Source organism: Budorcas taxicolor, chromosome 5 (genome assembly GCF_023091745.1).
Source record: "Budorcas taxicolor isolate Tak-1 chromosome 5, Takin1.1, whole genome shotgun sequence".
NCBI classification, from domain to species: Eukaryota; Metazoa; Chordata; class Mammalia; order Artiodactyla; family Bovidae; genus Budorcas; species Budorcas taxicolor.
In genome coordinates this window covers 154,583,030-154,604,054 of record NC_068914.1, presented here as the reverse complement: position 1 = coordinate 154,604,054, position 21,025 = coordinate 154,583,030, and the positions used below count along the sequence as shown (strand labels likewise).

Sequence of the window (21,025 nt, the reverse complement as noted above, 5' to 3'; positions counted from 1 at the left end):
CTGAGCTTCTTAAGCATCGGACCCCGCGCAGGACCTGCTCAGACCCTGGCCCGCCCATCCCTGGGGTGGGGTCCCACTGAGGACCCAGGGGCCAGGCCGGGCTCACCGTGGGCTGGTTGTAGTGCTCCAGGGACATGGTGACCACATTGAGGCAGATGATGAAGGTGATGAAGATGTCCAGGTAGTGGCTGGTGCACATGGAGTGGATGAGCAGCCTCGTGGGACAGTAGGTAGCATAGTAGGGCAGCCGCTGGGCCTCTGCCGGCGTGCGGGGTGGGTGGTGCAGACCACAGAGGGTTGGCGCAGAGGTCGGGGCAGAGCACACAGAGGGGGAGGTGAACGGGAGGGAGGAGGTGAGGGGGAGAGATCGGGTCCACCCCAGGCCCTGGGAGTCAGCTAGGTCCACCCCACGCAGCCAGGGCACCTCGAGGGAAAGGCATTAGCACGTGAGGCAGGGTGGCAAAGAGGGATTGTCCTCTGTGTCCTGATTATCCTCATCCACCCCAAATGTGCCCATGCAGGGGCTCTGGGTCTGCTGGGGGCAGGATAGGGGTCCCATGGCTCAGGGCTGGGCATCTGGACTCTGTCTCTGCCCTCTGCCTGGACTGAGCTGCCGGGCCTCGTTTGGGCAGGCAGTGGGGTCATCATCAGACTCTGGATGGACACTGATGACAGAGGTCAGGTCAGGCAGATGCTGGGGAAGAGCAAGGCCAGGGGCACAGAGACATCCGTTCCCTCCGGGTCCAGAGGCCCAGTGGCTGGGGTCAGGCCCGGGCCTCCGCAGAGCAGCGTCCCCCACCCTGCGGGTCACCCACTCACTCCGGCGCTTCTTCTCCAGCCGCCGCAGCCGCTTCTCCTCGCGCCGCCGCGCCTCCTCGGCCTCCTGGTGCTGCCGGCACTTGTGGAAGTTCTCCACCACGACGCCCACGAACATGTTGAGCACGAAGAAGCTGACGATGAGCAGGAAGGAGATGAAGTAGAGCAGCATCCAGGGGTTGTGGTTGGGCACGGGCTGCGGGGACCAGACGGGGCTGAGGGAGGCTGGCCAGGCACCGTGGGGCCCACTGCGGGGGGTGCCCTCCCTCCCCGAGCCTCCGTGCGGGGCGGGCACTGGTAACAGCCTCCTGGGCAACTGGGAGATTTGAAGGTGGAGGTAGGAAGTGCCCACCCTGCCTGGCACAAGGTGCTCAGCAAAGACAGTGCCCCGTTCCCTGCCATCTGTCTTCTTCCTCTACCCACCATCTATTCATCCACCCACTTACCCATCCATCACCCACTCATTCACCATTTACCCATCCATCATCCACTCACTCACCATTTACCCATCCATCATCCACTCATTCATCCATTTACCCATCCATCCACTCATTCACCATTTACACATCCATCATCCATTCATTCATCCATTTACACCATCACCCACTCATTCGTCCATTTACACATCCATCATCCATTCATTCACCATTTACCCATCCATCCACTCACTCATCCATTTACCCATCCATCATCCACTTATTCATCCATTTACCCATCCATCCACTCATTCACCATTTACACATCCATCACCCACTCACTCATCCATTTACCCATCCATCCACTCATTCATCCATTTACCCATCCATCATCCATTCATTCACCATTTACCCATCCATCCACTCACTCATCCATTTACCCATCCATCATCCACTCATTCACCATTTACCCATCCATCTACTCATTCACCATTTACCCATCCATCATCCACTCATTCATCCATTTACACATCCATCATCCACTCATTCACCATTTACCCATCCATCATCCACTCATTCATCCACTTACCCATCCATCATCCACTCATTCACCATTTACCCATCTATCCAGTTATTCATCCATGTGCTCATCATCCATCTATTCATCCAAGCATTCATTCATTTATTCATTCATCTAGAAACAAACCAGGAAGCAAAGCAGCCAGCAGAGGAGTGATCACAGCCCTGATGGTGTGTGTGTGTTTGTGTGTGTCTGTGTGTGTTAGTGGAGGTGGCAGGCAGGAAGAGTGTACAGACAAAGAAGCGGAAGGTGATGTCACCACATGTTCTCATTCCTCCATATCCCCAACCTCCACCTCTATGTCCACTCCAGAGCCATCCAGGGTGAAGCCAAGAGCCCGAAGGGGCCTACAGGCCTAGGGGCATCCCCAGCTCCGATGCCCTCACTGAGTGGGTCCTGGCATGACCTAGAGCATCTCCCTGCTCCTTCTCCCGATGACTTCCATAGCCAGGACACTGCTGACCCTGATCAGCCATGTGTCTTGCCTAAGGCCCCCACCTAGCCCCCGAGGGGACCCCTGCTCTCAGAGGGATCTTGGGGGTGAGGGCTCAGACCCAGCCTCCTCACTGATCCATTCCACCCTCCCACTCCCAAATCCATCCTCACTCAGCAGCCCCAGGAGGCTCCCACAAGCTCACCTCACTGTTACCCCTTCACTGATGCCCACTGCCCTCCGCTCCAACCCCAACTGCACACCTAGGCCTTCCTGCACTTCCTGCCCTTCCTGCCCTTCCTGCCCTGCTTACCTCCTCCACCTGCCTCCTGCCACTCTCCTTCCACCTCCTACCCCCGGCCCTGGCCTCATGACTCCCTGAGCCTGTCACTGTCCTGCCCAGGCGTACACCTGCTGTCCTCATAGCTAGCCCAGGCCTGGGCCTCCTCTTACTCCTGCTACTCTATCCACGGGCTCTGCAGCCCTCCAGACAGAGCCAGCTCACAGTGCTCTCCCTGCAGAGAGCAGGCTTGCAGAAGCAAACGGAGCAGGGACCAGCCAGAGCGCAGCCCTAACGGGAAGGGCGCAGGCTGGGACAGGGAGGGGCGGGTATGGCTGACAGTGGGAGACACCTGCTTCAGACCTGGGGGCCCCAAAGACACCGTGTCGTTCCCCTGCTGCCCAGGCAGACCTGGCCCGGCCATGCCCACCTGCTGGTCCACTGCGACGGCATCCAGTCCATTGTACATAATGTTCACCCAGCCATCCTTGGAGGCCAGCACAAAGAGGGACATGAGGGCCTGGAAGACATGGGAGGAAGGGGGTGGGGAGATGGCATGGGCATCTCAGGCTGCATCTGCCCCCTCGGAGGAACAGAAAGGCCTTCCCCGAGTCCAGGGCAGAGCTGTGTCCTTGACCGACAGACCTTTTCTGAGAACACACCGTGTGCCTGCCATGTGCCCCGCAGGCACTGCTGCAGGAGAATGAGCACTGGACTGGGAGTCCTGGGCTCCAGTCTCAGCTCTGAAATTAACCAGGCAAAAAAATTCATGATATCTTTTCCCCTCACCCACAGAATGGCGCTAACCCTTCAGGGCCGAGGATCAGCGGAGACTTTAAACTGGAAGGTTCCTGAAAACAGGAGGGGCCCTGCCTCTAGCGCCTGAAACAGGAGCTCTCAAGAGAAGTCAGGACCAGCTCAATTTCTGCCACTCACTGGCTGTGTGTCTTGGGGCAGGTTCCTTCATGTCTCTGGGCCCCAGCTTCTTTGTCTGTAAATGGCAATATTTACCTTCACTAATGATATTAGAAACAGAGGTGATCCCCAGGGGATAGTCAGCCAAGGCTTCTATATGGACAGCAGGCCAAAGCATCCACGGGAGAGGTCTCCTGACCTGTACTGACCCCTCCGTCCTATCCATCCAGGCCTCAGACCCTTCCTCTTTGCTTCCCAGAGGGAATGGTGCTGAGGGCTGCCTGGAAAGGGCTCAGGCCCAGGAACAGGACAGGGGACAAAAAGGGAGCCCTCTCTACCAGGGAAGCACACGAAGTCCTTCCAGCTCAAGGGGCAAATGTCCCTGTGAGCCCTTAGATCACAGAGGTCTGAAGTGCAGAGAGCCTGGGGACCCTGGAATTACAGACCTGCTATCACTGCTCCAATTTACAGATGAAGACACTGAAGCACAGAGCGGGACAGAGCTGGCCTGAGGGCACACAGCTACTAAGAGGTCCAGGAAGGGATCTAAGGTTCCAAGCCATGCTGGAACCTCCCACGTGCTTCTGCGGAGACCTACTCAGGGGTCTAAGGTCATCAGCCTGCCATTAAGCAGAGTTTCCAGAATGCGAAAGGGCTGGGTGGGGGAAGGGGACCGGGAACCAATGTCCACTAAAGCACTTACTAAATGCCAAGCACCTGCCAGACACTCTGTGTTCAGGGTCCCTAAGCCTCACACTACCTGTGAAGGGAGTTCTACCCCTACCCATTCTACAGAAAAGAAAATTAAAGCTTGAAAAGCAGAAGCCCTGGCAGGGGAAGACTGAAGCCTGGTCTATAGTCCTGTTAGCACTGAAGAGCTGTCACCCCCACCCATCTGGGGTGGGGCAGGTCAAGAGCAGGAGCGGGTGCTCACCTGGCCCAGATTGTCGAAGTTGTACTTGTGATGGACCCAGCGGTAGTTGGCAGCCATGCAGTCGGAGCGGTTGGTGATGTTGCGGGTGTCTACACCCAGACAGTGGTAGAACTTGCCCTTGAAGAGCTGGGGGTAGGGACACAGGGCTAGTGACCATCTAGCCAGTGCTCCCAGGGGATGGTGGTGGATGGGGTGCAATTGGGGTGCAAATCAGAAAAAGGACCTGCCCTTCCAGGGGCACGTCCTCTGTGCATGCCTGAGCCAACCCACTCTACCCCACCCGCTCTCCAAGTCCTCCAGCATGAGGCAGGGCTATGCTTATCCCATCTCACAGGTTAGAAAACTGAGACCCAGTGATGTTAGGTTAATTTCCCAAAGTCATCAGGTTCAGGAAGTGGCAGAGCCAAAGTTCACAGCCTGGTCTGATTTCCAGCTCTTCCACAGACCCCAGAGATCAGACCTCAGTACGTACACTGGGGATTCGGACAGGGACTCCACACAAGAAAGTTGCCTGTACCTCCCCAAGGGAGAGAGAGAAAGAAGCAAGGGGACCCTCTTAGGGACCCAAGCCCTCTCCATGTCAACTGCCTAGAGGGGCAGATCCACTGTCTGCACGAAGCAGCTCCTGCCCAGGCAGCCACGCTGTGATCTCTCAGCGACCCCAAAGGACCCCTGTGCACGGGGCTCCTCCAAAGCTACAGCCCAGAGCACAGGACCAGGTGGGGAGCCTGGGGGCCTCAGAACAGGGCTCGGACCCTCAAGAAAGAGCATCTCTGTGGCGCTCGGACCATAGAAGGCCCAGGTCATTCTGGCCACCCCCCAATACACAGTCTACGGTCTGTAACCCCTCCTCCCCGTCCAGCCCTGAGGCACCATCCCATACCCAAACTGGGCTCCAAACCAAAATCTGAGTGAGCTCAGGGCCCTGCCTGGGTCAGAGGCTCTCCATGGTGCCCACCCCTGTGAAGCCAAGCTGCCCTTCCAGGTCTCGCCCCCACGGTCCAGCTCACCTCTCCATGCCAGTCGTAGCTCCAGGACTCTCTACACCAGTGCCCTGCTTGTCCCCACCTCCCCATGTGCCCATCTGCCCTGACATTCATTGCCCCTACTGTGACCTGCCCAAACCACTTGTCTTTCAAGGCCTGGTGAAAAGGCCACCTCCTTCCCCATTGTCCCCGGCCCAGCCCTGTGTTCCTGCCTCCCTTGGCCCCCTGTGATCCCATTTCCCCCGCCTGCTCTGTGCTCAGCCCTTTGGGCCCTGTCTGCCTCCCTGCCTGGAATGGGAGCTCCCTGCTGGCAGAGACCATGGCTGCTCCACCAGGGCATCTGGCACAAAGTCCCGAGAGCTGGGCAGGAACGTGGAGTCTCTTCCTCAACTACAGAGCCCAGCCTACTGCCAGCCCAGCCTAGGGCCCCTCACCTGCACCCCCAGGATGCCGAAGATGATGAAGAAGGCGCAGCAGATGAGGACGATGTTGCCGATGGGCTTTAGGGAGGAGATGAGTGTCTCCACCACCAGCTTCAGGCCAGGTGCCCGGCTAATGACACTGCAGGCAGGGAGGGGCCAAGGATACCATGAGCCATCAGCCAGACCTGGGACAGCCCCTACTAGGCCCGAGTCACCAGAACAGAGACCCCCAGGCCACAGACTCTATGCACAGCAAGGCGCGGCGCTTTTACCCCAATCCTTGGGATACACGCTGCACCTTCCTCTAGACACTAGAGGCCCAGAGATGGCAGTGAGACCCCCAAGGACACACAGAGAGTGGGTAGCAGCCCTGGGGACCACCTTCAGCCTCCACCTTCCAGCACCTGCTGCAGGCCCCGCCCCCAGGAGCAGGGCCCACAGCCCGGGATTCAGATGGTGCCCAACACATGCTACAGGGGACAGCGTGGGTGCAGAGGGAGAGAGTGAGGGGTCCGCTTAGACCCTGGGAGATCCCTCCGGCAGTGCAGGAATCCCCATCCGCGGGGGCAGGGTCCCCCATCCGCGGGGGCAGGGTCCTCACCGCAGGGGTCGTAGGGTGCGCAGGAGCCGCAGGACCCGGAGGACGCCAAGGATCTTGGCTCCCCCAGCCGAGGCCACAGACACCACAATGTCAATGATTGACACGAAGACGAGGAAGCCATCCAGTACATTCCAGCTGCTGCGCAGGTACGCCTGTTCCCCGAAGTACAGGCCCAACGAGACCACCTGGGGGCGGGGCGATGGGCGGGGTCAGGTAGGCATCCGGGGAGCCCGCGGGCAGGAGTGGATGCGTCCACTGCCACCCCTCTGAAGGCAGGCTATAGGTGTCCCCTTACCCAAGGAGCCGCTCCCTGAAGCACAGGCCCACGACTGCCCGGTTCCCTTCTCCCTGCATATCTGGCTAACCCCCACTGGAAGCCAAGCACTCCAGGAAGCATCCTAGACGGAGCCCTCTCCTGTGCCCCACGCCCCCAGCAGGTACCTTCATGACACTGGAAATGCGTTGTGAGCGCCCACCCGGCAGACATGAAGCTGACCTTGCCTCCCTCCTCCTTCCTCCGCCCCAGGAGCCCAACCCAGTGGCTGGCACCAAGTGGGGATGGGCCTCCAACGCCCCCTGTGGAATGCTGCTGAGGGGCAAGTGGATGACCAGCTGATGGAGGCTGGACCAGAGCCTGGGGCCCCGGACAGGGGGAAGGAGAGGTCCCAGGTGAAGCCAGTACCTTCAGTGTCATCTCGCCCACGAAGATAGCTGTGAAGATGTAGTTGGACACAGTGAGGAAGATGCGTTCCTGAAAGAGCCGGGAGAGGCTGTGGGTCCAGGGGCCTCCCAGAACTGATAGCCTCTGCCTTCAGCCAAGGGGCACCGAGGAGAGGCTGCCACTTCACAGTCCATGGAGGCGGCCCCCTCTCCAGAGGCATGCTCCCAGCCACACCTCCCTCCGCGGCATCCGGCCTCATAAGCTCTCCCACCCCCTGCCCCCAGCCCGGCATGCCGTCCCACAGCAGGCCCTGGCGGCCTGTCCCTCCGCCTTATCCCCTGCACCGCCTGAAGGCCCAGCCGCTCACGGTGCTGCCAGCCTCAATCTGGGGCCGCTCCAGGGCGATGGTGATGCAGTTGAGGAAGATGAAGGCCAGGACGACATAGTCAAAGAGCTTGTGGGCAATGATGGTCTGACACAGGACCCGGAACCTGGGCAGGGTGGGCAGGGGACCACGTGAGCGTTGGTTTGTCCCTCACCCTAGCCGGAAGGAAGGCAGAAGGCCCTGGCACACGTGGGGACCAGGGTCTCCTGGAAAGCTGACCCTTCTCTTCTGGACACATCACAGGTGGCGATTTCACATCTCAGGATGCCACTTGACCACACTGCAAGCTTCCAGCACCCCAGGATGATGGGTGCCCACCTAGCCTCGACACTCGAAGCTTTCCAGACACCAGTCCATGCCCCTGAGCCTTGTCCTCAGCCGCATGGGCACACACGGCCAGGTACCCTCAGCTCCTGCCCCCAGGCCTTTCCTCAGGCTACTCTCTCCACCTGGACCGGCCTCCACCTTCTCACACCTCCTTCTTCATCTGCAGAATGTCTGCTTCCAAAGCCCAGCACAAAGGCCACCTCTTCCAGGAAGCCCTTTGATGCCCCCTCCAGAGGGAAGCACTCCAGGTTCTCAGAAGATCTATCCAACCTGGTGCCCAGCACAGGAATGGCTTAGGGTAGAGAAGATGCTCAGAAAAGCCCCCACCCGAACCCCTCCCTCCCCTGCAGGCTCTGAGGTATAAGTGACGCCCCCACAACGGTCCTGCTTGGCTTGGCAGAAATCTCTCCCTCCCAGACACGTCAACCTCCTACACCAACGGCACCCCAAGCCTGGCCCTGCCCACCTGTTCTCAGGGGAGAAGAGGTAGACGGACCAGTCCTCTCGGACTTCACACCAGTCAGGCTTGTAGACGTCAATCATCTTGCGGACTCGGAAGCACAGAGTCTGTCAAGAGAAGGCCGCGGGGTCAGGCAGGTCAGCGCTGCCCAGAGCTGCTCACCTCCACCCATCCTGGCCATCTAGCAGAGTGTGGCCACTGGATGACCTCCGAACTCTCCTAGCAAGACCTGAATGCTCGCCCCACCCAGGGTAGGCCAGGAGGACTTCTGTGCCAGGGGTGGGCCCACTCAGAGGTGGGCAGTCCGGGCCCCGCCCCCTGCTCACGCACCTGAAGTCCTCTCCCCACGCCCATTTAGGTGGGGCCCCATTCACGCCCCGCCCCTCGGCCCCTCCCTGTTCTATGCCTGCTCTCCACCTCGTGGTCCCTTCGGCTGCCCCAGAGCCCCGCGCCCTCACGTAGTCGATCTCCTCCTCGTCCTCCCCGCGATCCCGGCGGTCATCCATCTTGGTGAAGACGTCCTTGGCGATGCTGGGCATCCTGCCATTGCAGTCCTCGTGCCCGGGGGCCAGGCCTGCCGTCCTCCAGGCCGCCCGGGAGTGGGTGCCCACGGCGGGCACCAGCTCGGCCAGGTCCACCGAATCTCTGGTGTCGAGGGACAGCGTTCGGCGGTGGTGGCGGTGACGATGCGCCGGGTGGGGACCATGATGTGCATGGTGGGCGTGTGGGGCGTACAGGGGCACTGTCCGTAGCGGGCCCTCGTCCCGGGCACCCTCGCAGCCCCGGGCACCGCCACGCTCAGCGGAGAGCAGGGACTCATGCTCCGCCGACGGTTGCTTGTGCTTGAGGCTGTTCCAGCTGGAGCGACGGCTGGCCCAGGCCCCGCTGCGGCCCCACGGCCCGTAGTAGGAGCTCCGAGAGCTGGACTGGGAGGAAGCCCGGGGCTCTGGTCAGCGCCATCACACACAGTCACGGCTGTGACTGAAGGCAACCTGCATACCCGCTGAGGCCCAAAGGGGGCCACGCACTTGGCCACTGGGGCACAGAAGGGGCTAGACCCCAGGAGACCTGTCCCTGCTCTGCCTCTCACTCCATCCTCATCTTGGGACGTTTGGTCACCTCCACCCTGTGGCTCTGCCCCTCCTGCCACCTCATTTCTAGTGAGAAAGGTACAGCAAGTTAGGGCATCTGCCCATTTTACAGGAAAGGAAACTGGAGGCTTAGAGAAGCATTCTAACTTGGCCTTGGTTACAAAGCTTGGCGGTGGCAGAGGCCAGATTGAAGCTCAGGTCTCCCCAACCCCAAGGCCCAGCTCTTTACCCTGCACATTGCTGCTAAGACCAAAACCCAACTCTACACCAGACCCACTGGCACTTATTCATTCATTCCTTGTTCCCTGGGCACCCAGGAATATAATGACATGGTCCTTGCCTGGTTCTAGCTGGGCAGTCTGGTGTCCTAAGCCTAGGTACCAGCCTGAGGCTGGTACCAGACTGGCAGACACATCTTCTCTGGGTCACTCAGCACACACCCGGCAGGAAGCAGCCATCCAGAGGACCCCACAAGGACTCACCAGGGAGCGCTGGTCGTAGCTCACCCTCCCCAGTGACATGACACTGCTCTTGCGGGAGCCCAGGGCCATTAGCACGGGGTCTGGCTGCAGTGGGAGGCGGGGGGTGGATGCTGCAGCCCCAGTAGGGCCCAGATGTCCACCCAGTGGGAGATTGGGGTCCAGGTGCCCATTGGGGGTCATGGGGATTGGGCAGAGCTTGGGATCTGGAGGGTTCAGATAGAGACAGAAGGAGGGGCAGACAGGAGGACAGAACAAGAGCAAAAGAAGCCGTGAGATGAAGAAATAGACATGGACAGTAACAGAAAAGAAGAATTTTTCTGGAGAGACCTCCTCCGCCAGGAAGTCCTCCTGGTTGGACCCCATTACACGTGCCTCCCCTATGCCCATCTCCAAGGCCTTCAGCTTTACTTTTGGATGAGTGAAGCCCTTGCCTTCCATGTTTAGAGGCCAGCTCTGGGCTTCACCCAGCACAGGAGCCTCACTCCTGTACTCAATGCAGGAAGAGGGCAGAACCTGTCTAGCCCAGCTGCTGAGGACACAGCATGGGCTGGGGAGGTTTCTTTCCAGCTGCCCAGAAGTACTCAACAGAACCCAGGCATCCTGAGGCCCACAACTCTTCCTAACAGGCCAGCTGTGTGGAGGGGTGAGGGTGGGCCGCATGGCTAGAATTCAGGAGAGCCATGACTGTCACTGACCTTTTTGAGATTCAGCATTTCTGTCTATTATAAACGTAAACAACAAACCACAGAGTTAGCAGTCCTGGAGCCTTGGCCTGAGGGGAAACTAGATGCTGTACCCTCTGCCCGCCTGGAGCTCTGGGGAAAAGTCCTGGCCTCCCAGGTGATGAGTGGAACTCTGGTTACCTCCGCTGCAGTCCAGGCCCTCCTGGAGCTTGTCAAACTCCTCCATGTTGGATGAGCTCTGGTCCTCGTCCGAGTAGGAGCGATTGGCATCACCCTGGGAGACCGTCCCTCACATTGGAACGAAAGTCAGTTTAGCCCTCTCCTCCCTCCTGAATTTTTCAATGGGTGTTTTTACCATTTCCCCCTCAACACACACCATTTTACAGATGGGAAAATTGAGGCTCTGAAAAGGGAAGTGAGACGCTAATGAGGACCTCAGCCAGAAATCCACATCTGCCTGACTGCAAGTGTCCCCCAAGCCTCAGAAAATGGAGCAGGCAGGATCCAGCGTCCCAGATCTTGGGGACTCTCGGATATCAGAGATGGAGAGGCTTATTCCTACATTCCTGGGGGATAGGCAGGGGTCCTAGATGCAGCCTCCACTTGCATGCTTCCTGTGATGGGAAGCTCACCACCTCACTGGTAACACCCTCCTCTGGAGACCCGTTGCCTGCTAGATGTTTGAATTGCCATCCTCCTCTATCCAGGCCCCCCCCACCCAGTCTCATACAGGCCTCAAAGGGGTGTTTCCTCCACCAAGGCCACAGTCACCTCCGCCTGGAAGCCCTCCACCAGGATGGCTACCAGCAAGTTGAAGAGCACATAGTTGCCGAAGGTCATGAGGGCAACGAAGTAGAGGGAGGCCCAGGGGGAGGTGGAAGCCATGCCGTTGTAGAGGACAACGTTCCAGTCCTCCTGGGTGAGGATCTGTGAGGGGAGAGGATCGGCTGCTTAGCCCCTGAGTATCCCCAGGCCCCAGCCCACTGGGTGTCCTAGCTGCAGGCACGCAGCAGCCCGCGTGTACTTGCATACAGCATCCTCTCATACACAATCGTGCACCCAGGGTCCTCGCATATCATGGCCTCGGCTGGGGCATAGCCACAGACCCAAGCTCATGCGCATGTGTGCACACACATGTGCACACACACACGTGCACACACACACACACACACACACACACCCCTTGCTCTTCCTGCTGCCTGGCTTGCCCACACCCTCAAGGCCTGCATCACATACTCCTGCCCTAACACTCACTCCCAGGTGACCAGTGCTCCCTCCTGGCTGCCCCCACAACCCCACCCCCACGATCACAGTACCCATGAGGAAACGGTTTCAGGGAAGAATCAACCCCAAAGTCTCGGGGCAGGAGTGGACGCACAGGGATGGGCTCTGGGCGGTCAGTCCAGTTCTCACAGCCAGAGCTGAGGCAGTCTGGCCACTGGAGGCTGGAGTAGAGGGGCCTCCTTGCAGGCTTCTGCTTTTCCCCAGACTCTCTAAGGCTGGGGACACCTCCAAAAAGTGACAGACACCCGTGGACACAGGCCGGGGCTCACCTGGAACACCGTGACGATGGCCCACAGCAGGGAGTCGAAGTTCTTCCTGTCGGGGACCGTGTCTCCTGTGTCCGTGCGCAGGCTGAATTTGCAGCCAAAGATGTGCATCCCAAGGATGCTGGGGGAAGGATGGAGGTGGCTCAAGGGGCTCACACACACACCAAGCTCTCTGTCCGCCCACCCTGTTTCATTCTCAGAACAGCCCACTTAAGAGGAGAAGCACCAGAGTTGGTCCCATTTTACAGATGTGAACACTGAGGCTCAGAGGGGCAGGATTTGCCCAGAGAATGAAGGCTCAGAGGGGCAGGATTTGCCCAGGGATGAAGTGACGGTGTCAGGATTCACACCCAGGTCTGGGGTGCTGCGTGGAGAAGATCAGTCACACTCCCCCAGGCCCCTGCCCACAGCCCTAGCAGACCCCACGGGTGTGGCACCAGGGTAGGCAGGGCTCACCTGAAGATGAAGATGAAGAGCATGAGCAGCATGCAGAAGGTGGCCACGTTGTCCATGGTCTTCATGAGCACCACGAGCTGGCGCCGCAGCGCGGGCATAAAGCGCACCAGCTTCAGCACCCGCAGCAGCCGGAAAGTCCGCAGCACTGACAGCCCGCCGTCTGCCTGCCCCACGATCTCCCAGATGCTGCGGCCAGACCAGCAGGCAGGGCGGGGAGGGGAGAGAAGCAAGAGGGGTCAGCGGGACGAGGCCAGAGGAAGAAGCGGGGCTGGGGAGACGGAGATGCACACGTTCCGTTCATACACTCGTTCACCCAACGGATACTGTCTGCCACGTCGCTGCGGCTCCTGGCACCCTAAACCCAGGGCTCTGAACCTGGGTTCCACGGACCACCCCCTTCAAGAAGTCTACAGCCCATGAATATCGCTGACCTCTTTTTGAGATTTAACATTCCTTTAATTATGAAGGTCAACAACAAACAGCAGAGAATTAATTAGCAGTCCCTATGACCCTGTGGCCAATCGAAATCACTGGTGGTTTTCTACCACGTGACGGCTGATACAGATATTTCCAGACGTTAGTTATGCTTATCCTTTCTCTGGAAAGTGGTTGTTATGGACCCACTACTATTGATCTTGATATTTAATTCATTCACCCAGAAGCACATCTATATTGATAAATCATACATTTTCAAATATTTTCCTAACTGGTTTTCAGTATAATTGACTTCCTTTGATCTTATGTACTTCATTTACATCCATAGTTGGATGGCACCACTGACTCAATGGACATGAGTTTGAGCAAATTCCGGGAGATAATGAAGGACAGGGAAGCCTGGTGTGCTGCAGTCCACCGGGTTGCAAAGAGTCGGACATGACTGAGCAACCGAACAACAACAGCTTCATTTACTGGCTGGGGTCAGCGCATTTAATCCCCCTCCCGCCTCGCTCTATTTCTAAGTCCGCAGGCTGGGGAGGTGGGGTCGGCACCTGATGATGACAATGATGCTGTCGAAGATGTTGTAGGGGTTGCGCAGGTAGTCAAAGAGCCCAAAGGCAGCCAGCTTCAGCAGCATCTCCAGGGCAAACATGCTGGTGAAGACCACATTGCAGATCTCCAGGATGTTGGTCAGCTCCTCAGGCTGTGGGGATGTTGGGGCAGGGGACAGGGACCCGGTCAGGCCAGAGGGCAGCTGTGCATCCCCCACTCTGGACACCATTCAGCTCTCAAACCCCCAGGGAGGGCCTGGCTCTGCCACCCTGGCCCCATGGCCTGCAGGTCGGTGTCCTCGTTGGACCTCCATCCTCCATCCCCCTGCACTTGGCCTCTGCATCGTCTCTGCTGTCCCAAGAGGGCTACTGAGATGAGAACACATGCGGCCGACCTCCCATCAACTGGGCAATGATGCCTGTACTGCTCACTGAGGGCCACATTATGATAGCCAATTTACAGATAAGGAAGACAAGGCTCAGAAGGCAGCCTGAGGTCACACAGTTAGACAGAGCAAGACAGGAAGGCAAACCAGTGACTGCAGAATCCCTGTTTGCCCATGACCCTAACCCATTTAGTGAGTGTGTGCAGGTCCTGTCCTGTGCACTTCTTAAGTATCATGTCACTTAGTCCTTCACAAGAGCCCATCTGGGTGCAGGTCAAGAAGCAAAAGTTAGAACCAGACATGGAACAACGGACTGGTCCCAAACTGGGAAAGGAGTACGTCAAGGCTGGATATCGTCACCCTGCTTACTTAACTTATATGCAGAGTACACCATGTGAAATGCCAGGCTGGATGAAGCACAGGCTGGAATCAAGACTGCCAGGAGAAATATCAATAAGCTCAGATATTTAGATGACACCACCCTTATGTCAGAAAGCAAAGAGGAACTAAAGAGCCTCTTGATGAAAGTGAAAGAGGAGAGTGAAAAAGCTGGCTAAAGACTCAACGTTCAAAAATCAAAGATCATGCATGGCATCCAGTCCCATCACTTCATGGCAAATAGATAGGTAAACAGTGGAAACAGTGAGAGACTTTATTTTCCTGTGCCCCCAAACCACTGCAGATGGTGACTGCTGCCATGAAATTAAAAGATGCTTGCTCCTTGGAAGAAAAGTTATGACCAACCTAGACAGCATATTAAAAAGCAGAGACATCACTTTGCTGACAAAGTTCTGTCTAGCCAAAGCTACGGTTTTTCCAGGAGTCGTGTATGCATCTGAGAGCTGGACCATAAAGAAGCCTGAGCACTGAAGAATTGATGCTTTTGAACTGTGGTGTTGGACAAAACTCTTGAGAGACCCTTGGACTGCAAGGAGATCCAACTAGGCAATGCTAAAGGAAATCAATCCTGAATATTGATTGAAAGAACTGATGCTGAAACTCCAATACTTTGGCCACCTGATGCGAAGAGCTGACTCATTAGAAATGCCCCTGATGCTGGGAAAGATTGAAGGCAGAAAAAGGGGACAACAGAGAATGAGATGGTTGGATGGCATCACCAACTTGATGGACATGAGTTTGAACAAGCTCCAGGAGATGGTGATGGACAGGGAAGCATGGCGTGCTGCAGTCCATAGGGTCGCAAAGAATCAGACATGACTGAGCAACTGAACTGAACTGAAGAGCCCACTATGCAGATGAGCAGACAGGTTCAGAGAAGGCCAGTCCCCTGCCTCAGGCTGCACAGCTAGTACCTGGATCTGAACCCAGGCAGCCTAACTCCAAGTCTCTGCCCTTCGCCCCTCCATACCCAGCCCTCCCCCGACCTCCTTCCTTCCTTAGCAATTGCCTCCTCAAGATTGTGGGTGGCTGATACCACCAGCGCTGTGAAGGGCAGACAGAGGCCCTGCCCCTACCGTGTGCCACCATGGCTTTCAGTACACTGGACCACCCGGTCAGTGGGGCTTACTTCACCCAGAGAGGTTGAAGGTCAAAGGGAAAGTCACTCAGTCGTGCCCGATTCTTTGCAGCCCCATGGACTGTATATAGCCCGCCAGGCTCCTCTGTCCATGGCGTTCTCCAAGCAAGAACACTGGAGTGGGTTGCCGTTCCCTTCTCCAGGGGATCTTCCCGACTCAGGGATTGAAACCAGGTCTCCTGCATCGCAGGCAGATTCTTTACCAGCTGAGCCATGAGGGAAGCCCCTGAAGGTCAAAGTCCCAGCTACTCAGAGAGAGACTAGCCCCTCTGTCCACAGACCCACCCTCTGCCCCTGGAGCTGCATACCTGCTAATTATTAGCAGCACGTGACACCGCTACATGTGGGACTACCCGAGGAATGCCAGTGTATTAAACAAGCTACCCTATAGCCACAACTGGGGGTGGGGCTGCAAGTCCACCCTCACTGCCCAGGCCTCAGTTGCCTCATCCATAAAATGGGAGATGGAGTGAGGGGAGGGCTAAACAGGGCTCCAGCCGCTTCTCTCTCCACCTCTCTCGCCTCCCCTGGTTCTTCCAGGACTGGTCAAGTGTCAGGTCTTTACTCACCACCAGGTCAGGTTGTTCCTACCCAAATCATGCAGCAGGAAAGGGCCATTTGTCAGGCCTAAGCTCAACCCCAACTCAATTACTGACACCTCAGCCACCCTGCGAGGCCACTGTTGTCATCTCCGTTTTACAGATGAGGAAACTGAGGCTCAGAGAAGGAACTGCCATGCTGAGTCACCTGGCAAGGCTGTGGCAGAGCCACCAAGTCAGACTTCAAACTGCGCTCCCAGTCCCCATGCCCACCCCCGAACTCATCCATCCATCCATTTGCTCATCCACTGTTGCAGGCTCTCCCCAGCGTCGGTCAAGGGCTGGGCTTGTGCTACCCAGGCCGGGCGGTGGTGAGCCAATCGTGACATTCTTCCTGCCCTTGAGAAGTGCAGGCTCCACTGGCAAAGCCATTCGTGCAGCTTAACAAACCAGTCAGCAGGTGATAAAAACGGGCAAGTTGAAGGTGGTTTAGGCCATAGGGTCAGTGGAGTCTGGAGCAGCTTCCTGGAAGAAGTGACATCTCAAGGAGAGCTCAAAGCCAAGAGGGGGAGTGGGTAACAGGGAGAAGAGAAGGTGTCTAGGCAGAGGGACCAGCTGGAGCGAGGGAGGGAGATGGGAGAAATCCCAATATCAGGTCCGCCCACTCTGGCCCACCTCTCCCACAGAGCAACAGGGACTCAGGGCCTGACTTTGACTCCACTTGGGTCAAAAGGAGAAGAGAAAAAAATAGCAGCCCAACCCTCTGCTTCCCGCTTGGTGCCTGGGAAATCTAATAAAACTGCCAGCTCCTCTCAAGGCCAGATCAAAGGAGAAGGCACCATTTCCATCTGTAATTACATTTGACTCACAAAATGGTCCCAAAAGGGGAGTGGGACCCTGAGAGAGGCCCCCAGAGCGGGAGGGGCTGGGGCCCAGCATCCCAGGCTGAGCCAGGGCCCAGATGCTCTTGAGAGTCACCAATTTCCCAGCCCGCCAAAAGGGAGATGAGAGAAGTGGCTGCTGACAGTCCGTGACAGCGATCACCCCACTCGGGGCCATGCACCGCACACGCGCCCGCCCACCCACAACCGATGGGAAGCCTGCCGCCCGGCTCTCCCCAAAACGTCACCCGCATCATCCCCTCCTCCCTCGCAACAGCTGTTTCTCTAGTCAAGCACACACCTGTTAATCTTTTTCTAATGGACCATCCATCACTCCTGCGAGCATTTTTCTGGGAGACAGACAGGTGGACAAACCTAGACACAGTGAGTGAGAGACCAAGCGGGGAGGCATGGAAGAGGAACAGGGCAGCCATCAGAGAGATGGACAAAGGGAGACTCAAAACACAGGTGGACAGACAGACCAATATGGACCCAGGAGTGAGAAGCAAACGCACGGTGTGGAGAGACAAGACAAAGAGAAAAACAGAGACAAACACAGAATGAAAGACTGCGATCGCGACACTGGGCAAGTCAGAGGCAGAGCCAGCAAGTGAGAGTGCTGAGGCAGGCAGACAGACGGAGAGGCTGCAGAGAGACGGCTGGAGATGGCAAAGACCCACCCAGGGGAAGGGGAGGTGCGGAAGGGCAGAAAAACCAGGTTACACCAGTGGTGGGAGGATGGAGGGCCGATGAGGGGGGCTGCAACCTGGAGGAGAGGCCAGAAGCAGAGGGAGACGGGGGCAGGGGCACGGCCAGCTCACCCCTGATAGATGCCAGGCTTGGGAGGGCCAGCTGCAGGGGCAGACAAGGGCCCAGCTGGGCAGGAACCTAAGCTGCCCCCCAGGAACCCCTCGAGCCCAGCATCACCCCCACGACAACAATGCCAGCTGGTGTTGAAAACATCCTCATGTGCCAGGTGGCGCTAAGCACTTTCCATGAATTATTCCCTCAAGGCTAAAACAATATCCTATAGTAGCTCCATTTGACAGCCAGAAAACCTGAGACCCAGAGAGGAAGAGTGACTTCCCTGGCCACACACAGTCAGCAGAAGAATCAGATCTCAAACCCAGGTCTCCTCCCTCTGGCCCGATACCTCCCCATGGTCCAGGTGCCTGCACCTCCCTGCCTTTCTGACTTGAGGCTCTAGTTCAACAGACTCACTACCCTGCTTAAAAGCCTTCCATGCCCCTTTCCCCCACTGCCCTAAGGATATAGCCAGTCTCAAGACCCTTCATGAATGGACAGCCCCCGGGCCTCCTGGGCTGTTTGCCCTGGCCTGTGCATATGCACCTTGAGGGCTCAGGAGGGTCTTCCATAGGAATACCTATGTTCCTAGTGCCTGCATTTGTCTCTTCTCTGTCTACTGAAATCCCAGTCATCCCTCAGGATCCATCTCCAGTGCCACCACCTCCAGGAAGCCTTCCCTGACTGCAGCCCATGTTGGTGTGTCTCTCCCCTAAGCCCCCATAGAGCTGGAATGTCAGGCACTAAGCTATCCCATCTTCCTCTTCCTAGAGTCACTTCAGATCTAGGTTGGCAGTGACTTGACAGGACTGCTGAAAAGAGAATAAAACCTATTCTGACCCATCCACTGATTTGGAGGCCTTGAATACTGTCCCCTGGGAGCTAGAGCCAGTGGACATACCCCAGCTGGGGTCAGCCCTGCTCTAGGGAGGGTTTCTGCACCCCTGCCTTGCACTCCATTCAACCTGACCCTCTTTTTTTCTATTTTGGCTGCACTGCAGCATATGAGATCTTAATTCCCCAAGCAGGGATCGAACCTGCGCCCCCTGCATTGGAAGGCAGAGCCTTAACCACTGGACCACGAGGGTAGCTTCTAATCCTCTTTGTGTTGTCCGACACGGCGACCATCCTCTAGTCTCAGGAAGGCCTTGCCCAGCTCGGGAGGAGTCATGGGCATGGTCAAGAGAGTGCCAGGCAAAGGTGGGGCTGAGACAGCCCCCTCCCAGGAGCGGTGCCTCCCCTTCACCTCCTATCAGCCTTCTGGAACCTCCAATTCAACCTCAGCATCTCGGAGCCCAGCTCTGACAGTCACTCACCACACCACGCTGGGCAAGCCAGTTCACCTCTCTGAGCCTCAGTTTCCCCACCTGCCCAGTGGGGACAAGACACTCACCCCACCTTCCCCAGGGGCTGCCATGAGGTCATACCAGGAAGAGATATGACAACACAGGAGAGCAGATGACGACGGAGGAATCTGGCTGCCCAAGCCATCCCCACCCACCTGCCTGTCACGCAGACTCCGTTCCAGACGGTTCTGGGCCCCCTCCCCGCCAGGGCTGCGCCGGGTCAGGAGCAGACTTCAGCACCATCTGACCACCTCGTGGGTCACACACAGGCCCCTGCCTGGCTGACTCCTGCTTTTCCCGGTCACCTCCTCCCAGGCCAGTCCCTGCACGAGGTATCCATGACCACGAGAAACCTGGCGACAGTCCTTCGTGATCTTGGCAGCAGTGAGCACCTAGAGGCCATGGGCACCCCCGTCTCACCTCTCATCTGAGCCCCTGTGACCACACAAGGGTGGCCCCTTCACAGACGGAAAAGGAAAGTGACACCTGATCTCTGTCATGCCCTCGTCACCTGCCACCCCTGCCACCCGGTGACCACACCAATCTCGCCGCCTGCAGGGTGTGCAGCAGGGGCCATACGAGGGACTCCCCAGGACGCCTCCCCTCCGGCCCCCTCCCCTGCAGGGGACGGGCTGCATGTGTTTCCCGGCCTCCGCTTCCCGTTCCCGGCTTCTCTCCCTGCCCCTTGGCAGCCCTGGGCCACCTCTCTCTCTACCGGCACCACCTCAGACGGGAGTTGCTCAAAATAGACTCGGGGGCGGATCGCTTCCTGCCAGCACCGTCTGGGATGGGAGCGAGGGGCGTGGAGCAGAGCTACCCGCGCCCCACGAGCAGCCCCTGTGCTGAGCTCCGCCAAACAATGGCTGCCGCTCCGAGCTGCTTTAAAGAGAATATTTTTAAAAATCTTCCCTCCCCCTCACTTCTTCCTTAATAATTTTTTTAAGCTCCAGACGGTAGCTGGGTAAACTCACCCCAAGGGTGGTGTAGTGAAAGTCGTTCAGTCATGTCTGACTCTTTATGACCCCATGGACTGTCCATGGAATTCTCCAGGCCAGAATACTGGAGTGGGTAGCCTTTCCCGTCTCCAGGGGATCTTCCCAACCCAGTGATCGAACCCAGGTCTCGCGCACTGCAGGCGAATTCTTTACCAGCTGAACCACAAAGGAAGCCTAAGAATACTGGAGTGGGTAGCCTATCCCTTCTCCAGCAGATCTTCCTGACCCAGGAATTGAACCGGAGTCTCCTGCATTGCAGGCAGATTCTTTACCAACTGAGCTATGAGGGAAGCCCCAAGGGTGGTATAAGGTTCCGACAAAAGTTCACAAACCATTCCTAACTAGAGGGCACGGTCTATGCGCCAGGCTCCTTAACGCATTTGACCCTCCCGGCTGCTCTGGGAGGGGAGGTTCGTGTGTCCACTTCCAGACGGGGCTACTGGCTGAAGGAGGCCAAGTGACTTGCCCAAGGTTACCCTGCTGGGCGGCAGCAGAACCAGGGGATGAAGCGGCAGGTTTCAGCATTCCGGTGGAAGTCGTCAGGTTGGGGGGTGGGGCAGGTGGTGGTAATACCTGCTGAGGATGGTGGTGAAAATTCAGTACACCAGGCTGGCTCAGGGCCTGGTGCTTAGTAGGAGCCAGGGAGCCAATCCCTATGAGGGAAAGGGCATGAAGTCAGGGCATCTGCTTGTGGACAAGGAGGCCAGGGAGGATCCTGTGAAGGGGCAGAGGGTGCCAGTGAGGGCACCCCAGTGGGGAGACCAAAGGGGGCCTGCAGCACCAAAGAGAAGAGGCCCCTCTCCCCGCCATCTGACCAAAGGGGCCCTGCAGCACCAAAGAGAAGAGACCCCCCTCCCGCCATCTGACCAAAGGGGGCCTGCAGCACCAAGAGAAGAGGCCCCCTCCCCACCATCTGAAGGCTGGAGTGTTTGCCCAGAAGGATGGGGCAGAAGGACAAGGCGGGCCAGACCAGGCGGGGAGACCCCAAGAGCACTCGAGCAGGGACCGTGGCCTGGCCTGAGTCTGGGGCTGCAGGGAGAGGGAGAAGCTGGACCCAGAGGTCAGAGCTG

The 21,025-nt window shown here is 57.7% G+C and overlaps 1 protein-coding gene across 1 annotated transcript in view; it reads right to left on the bottom strand.

Moving 5' to 3' along the window:
- CACNA1I (calcium voltage-gated channel subunit alpha1 I) overlaps positions 1–21,025 on the bottom strand; it is a 111,780-nt gene that overhangs the window by 14,997 nt on the left and 75,758 nt on the right. The window contains exons 10-25 of the mRNA XM_052641077.1: positions 13,468–13,619; positions 12,479–12,664; positions 12,026–12,143; positions 11,244–11,399; positions 10,653–10,746; positions 9,790–9,992; positions 8,675–9,142; positions 8,223–8,323; positions 7,412–7,535; positions 7,066–7,134; positions 6,384–6,568; positions 5,795–5,921; positions 4,375–4,500; positions 2,956–3,045; positions 820–1,012; positions 107–258 (exon numbers count right to left, since the gene is read on the bottom strand). Coding sequence (XP_052497037.1) covers positions 107–258; positions 820–1,012; positions 2,956–3,045; positions 4,375–4,500; positions 5,795–5,921; positions 6,384–6,568; positions 7,066–7,134; positions 7,412–7,535; positions 8,223–8,323; positions 8,675–9,142; positions 9,790–9,992; positions 10,653–10,746; positions 11,244–11,399; positions 12,026–12,143; positions 12,479–12,664; positions 13,468–13,619 — 2,544 coding nt within the window. The remainder of the gene's footprint in view (positions 1–106; positions 259–819; positions 1,013–2,955; positions 3,046–4,374; positions 4,501–5,794; positions 5,922–6,383; positions 6,569–7,065; positions 7,135–7,411; positions 7,536–8,222; positions 8,324–8,674; positions 9,143–9,789; positions 9,993–10,652; positions 10,747–11,243; positions 11,400–12,025; positions 12,144–12,478; positions 12,665–13,467; positions 13,620–21,025) is intronic.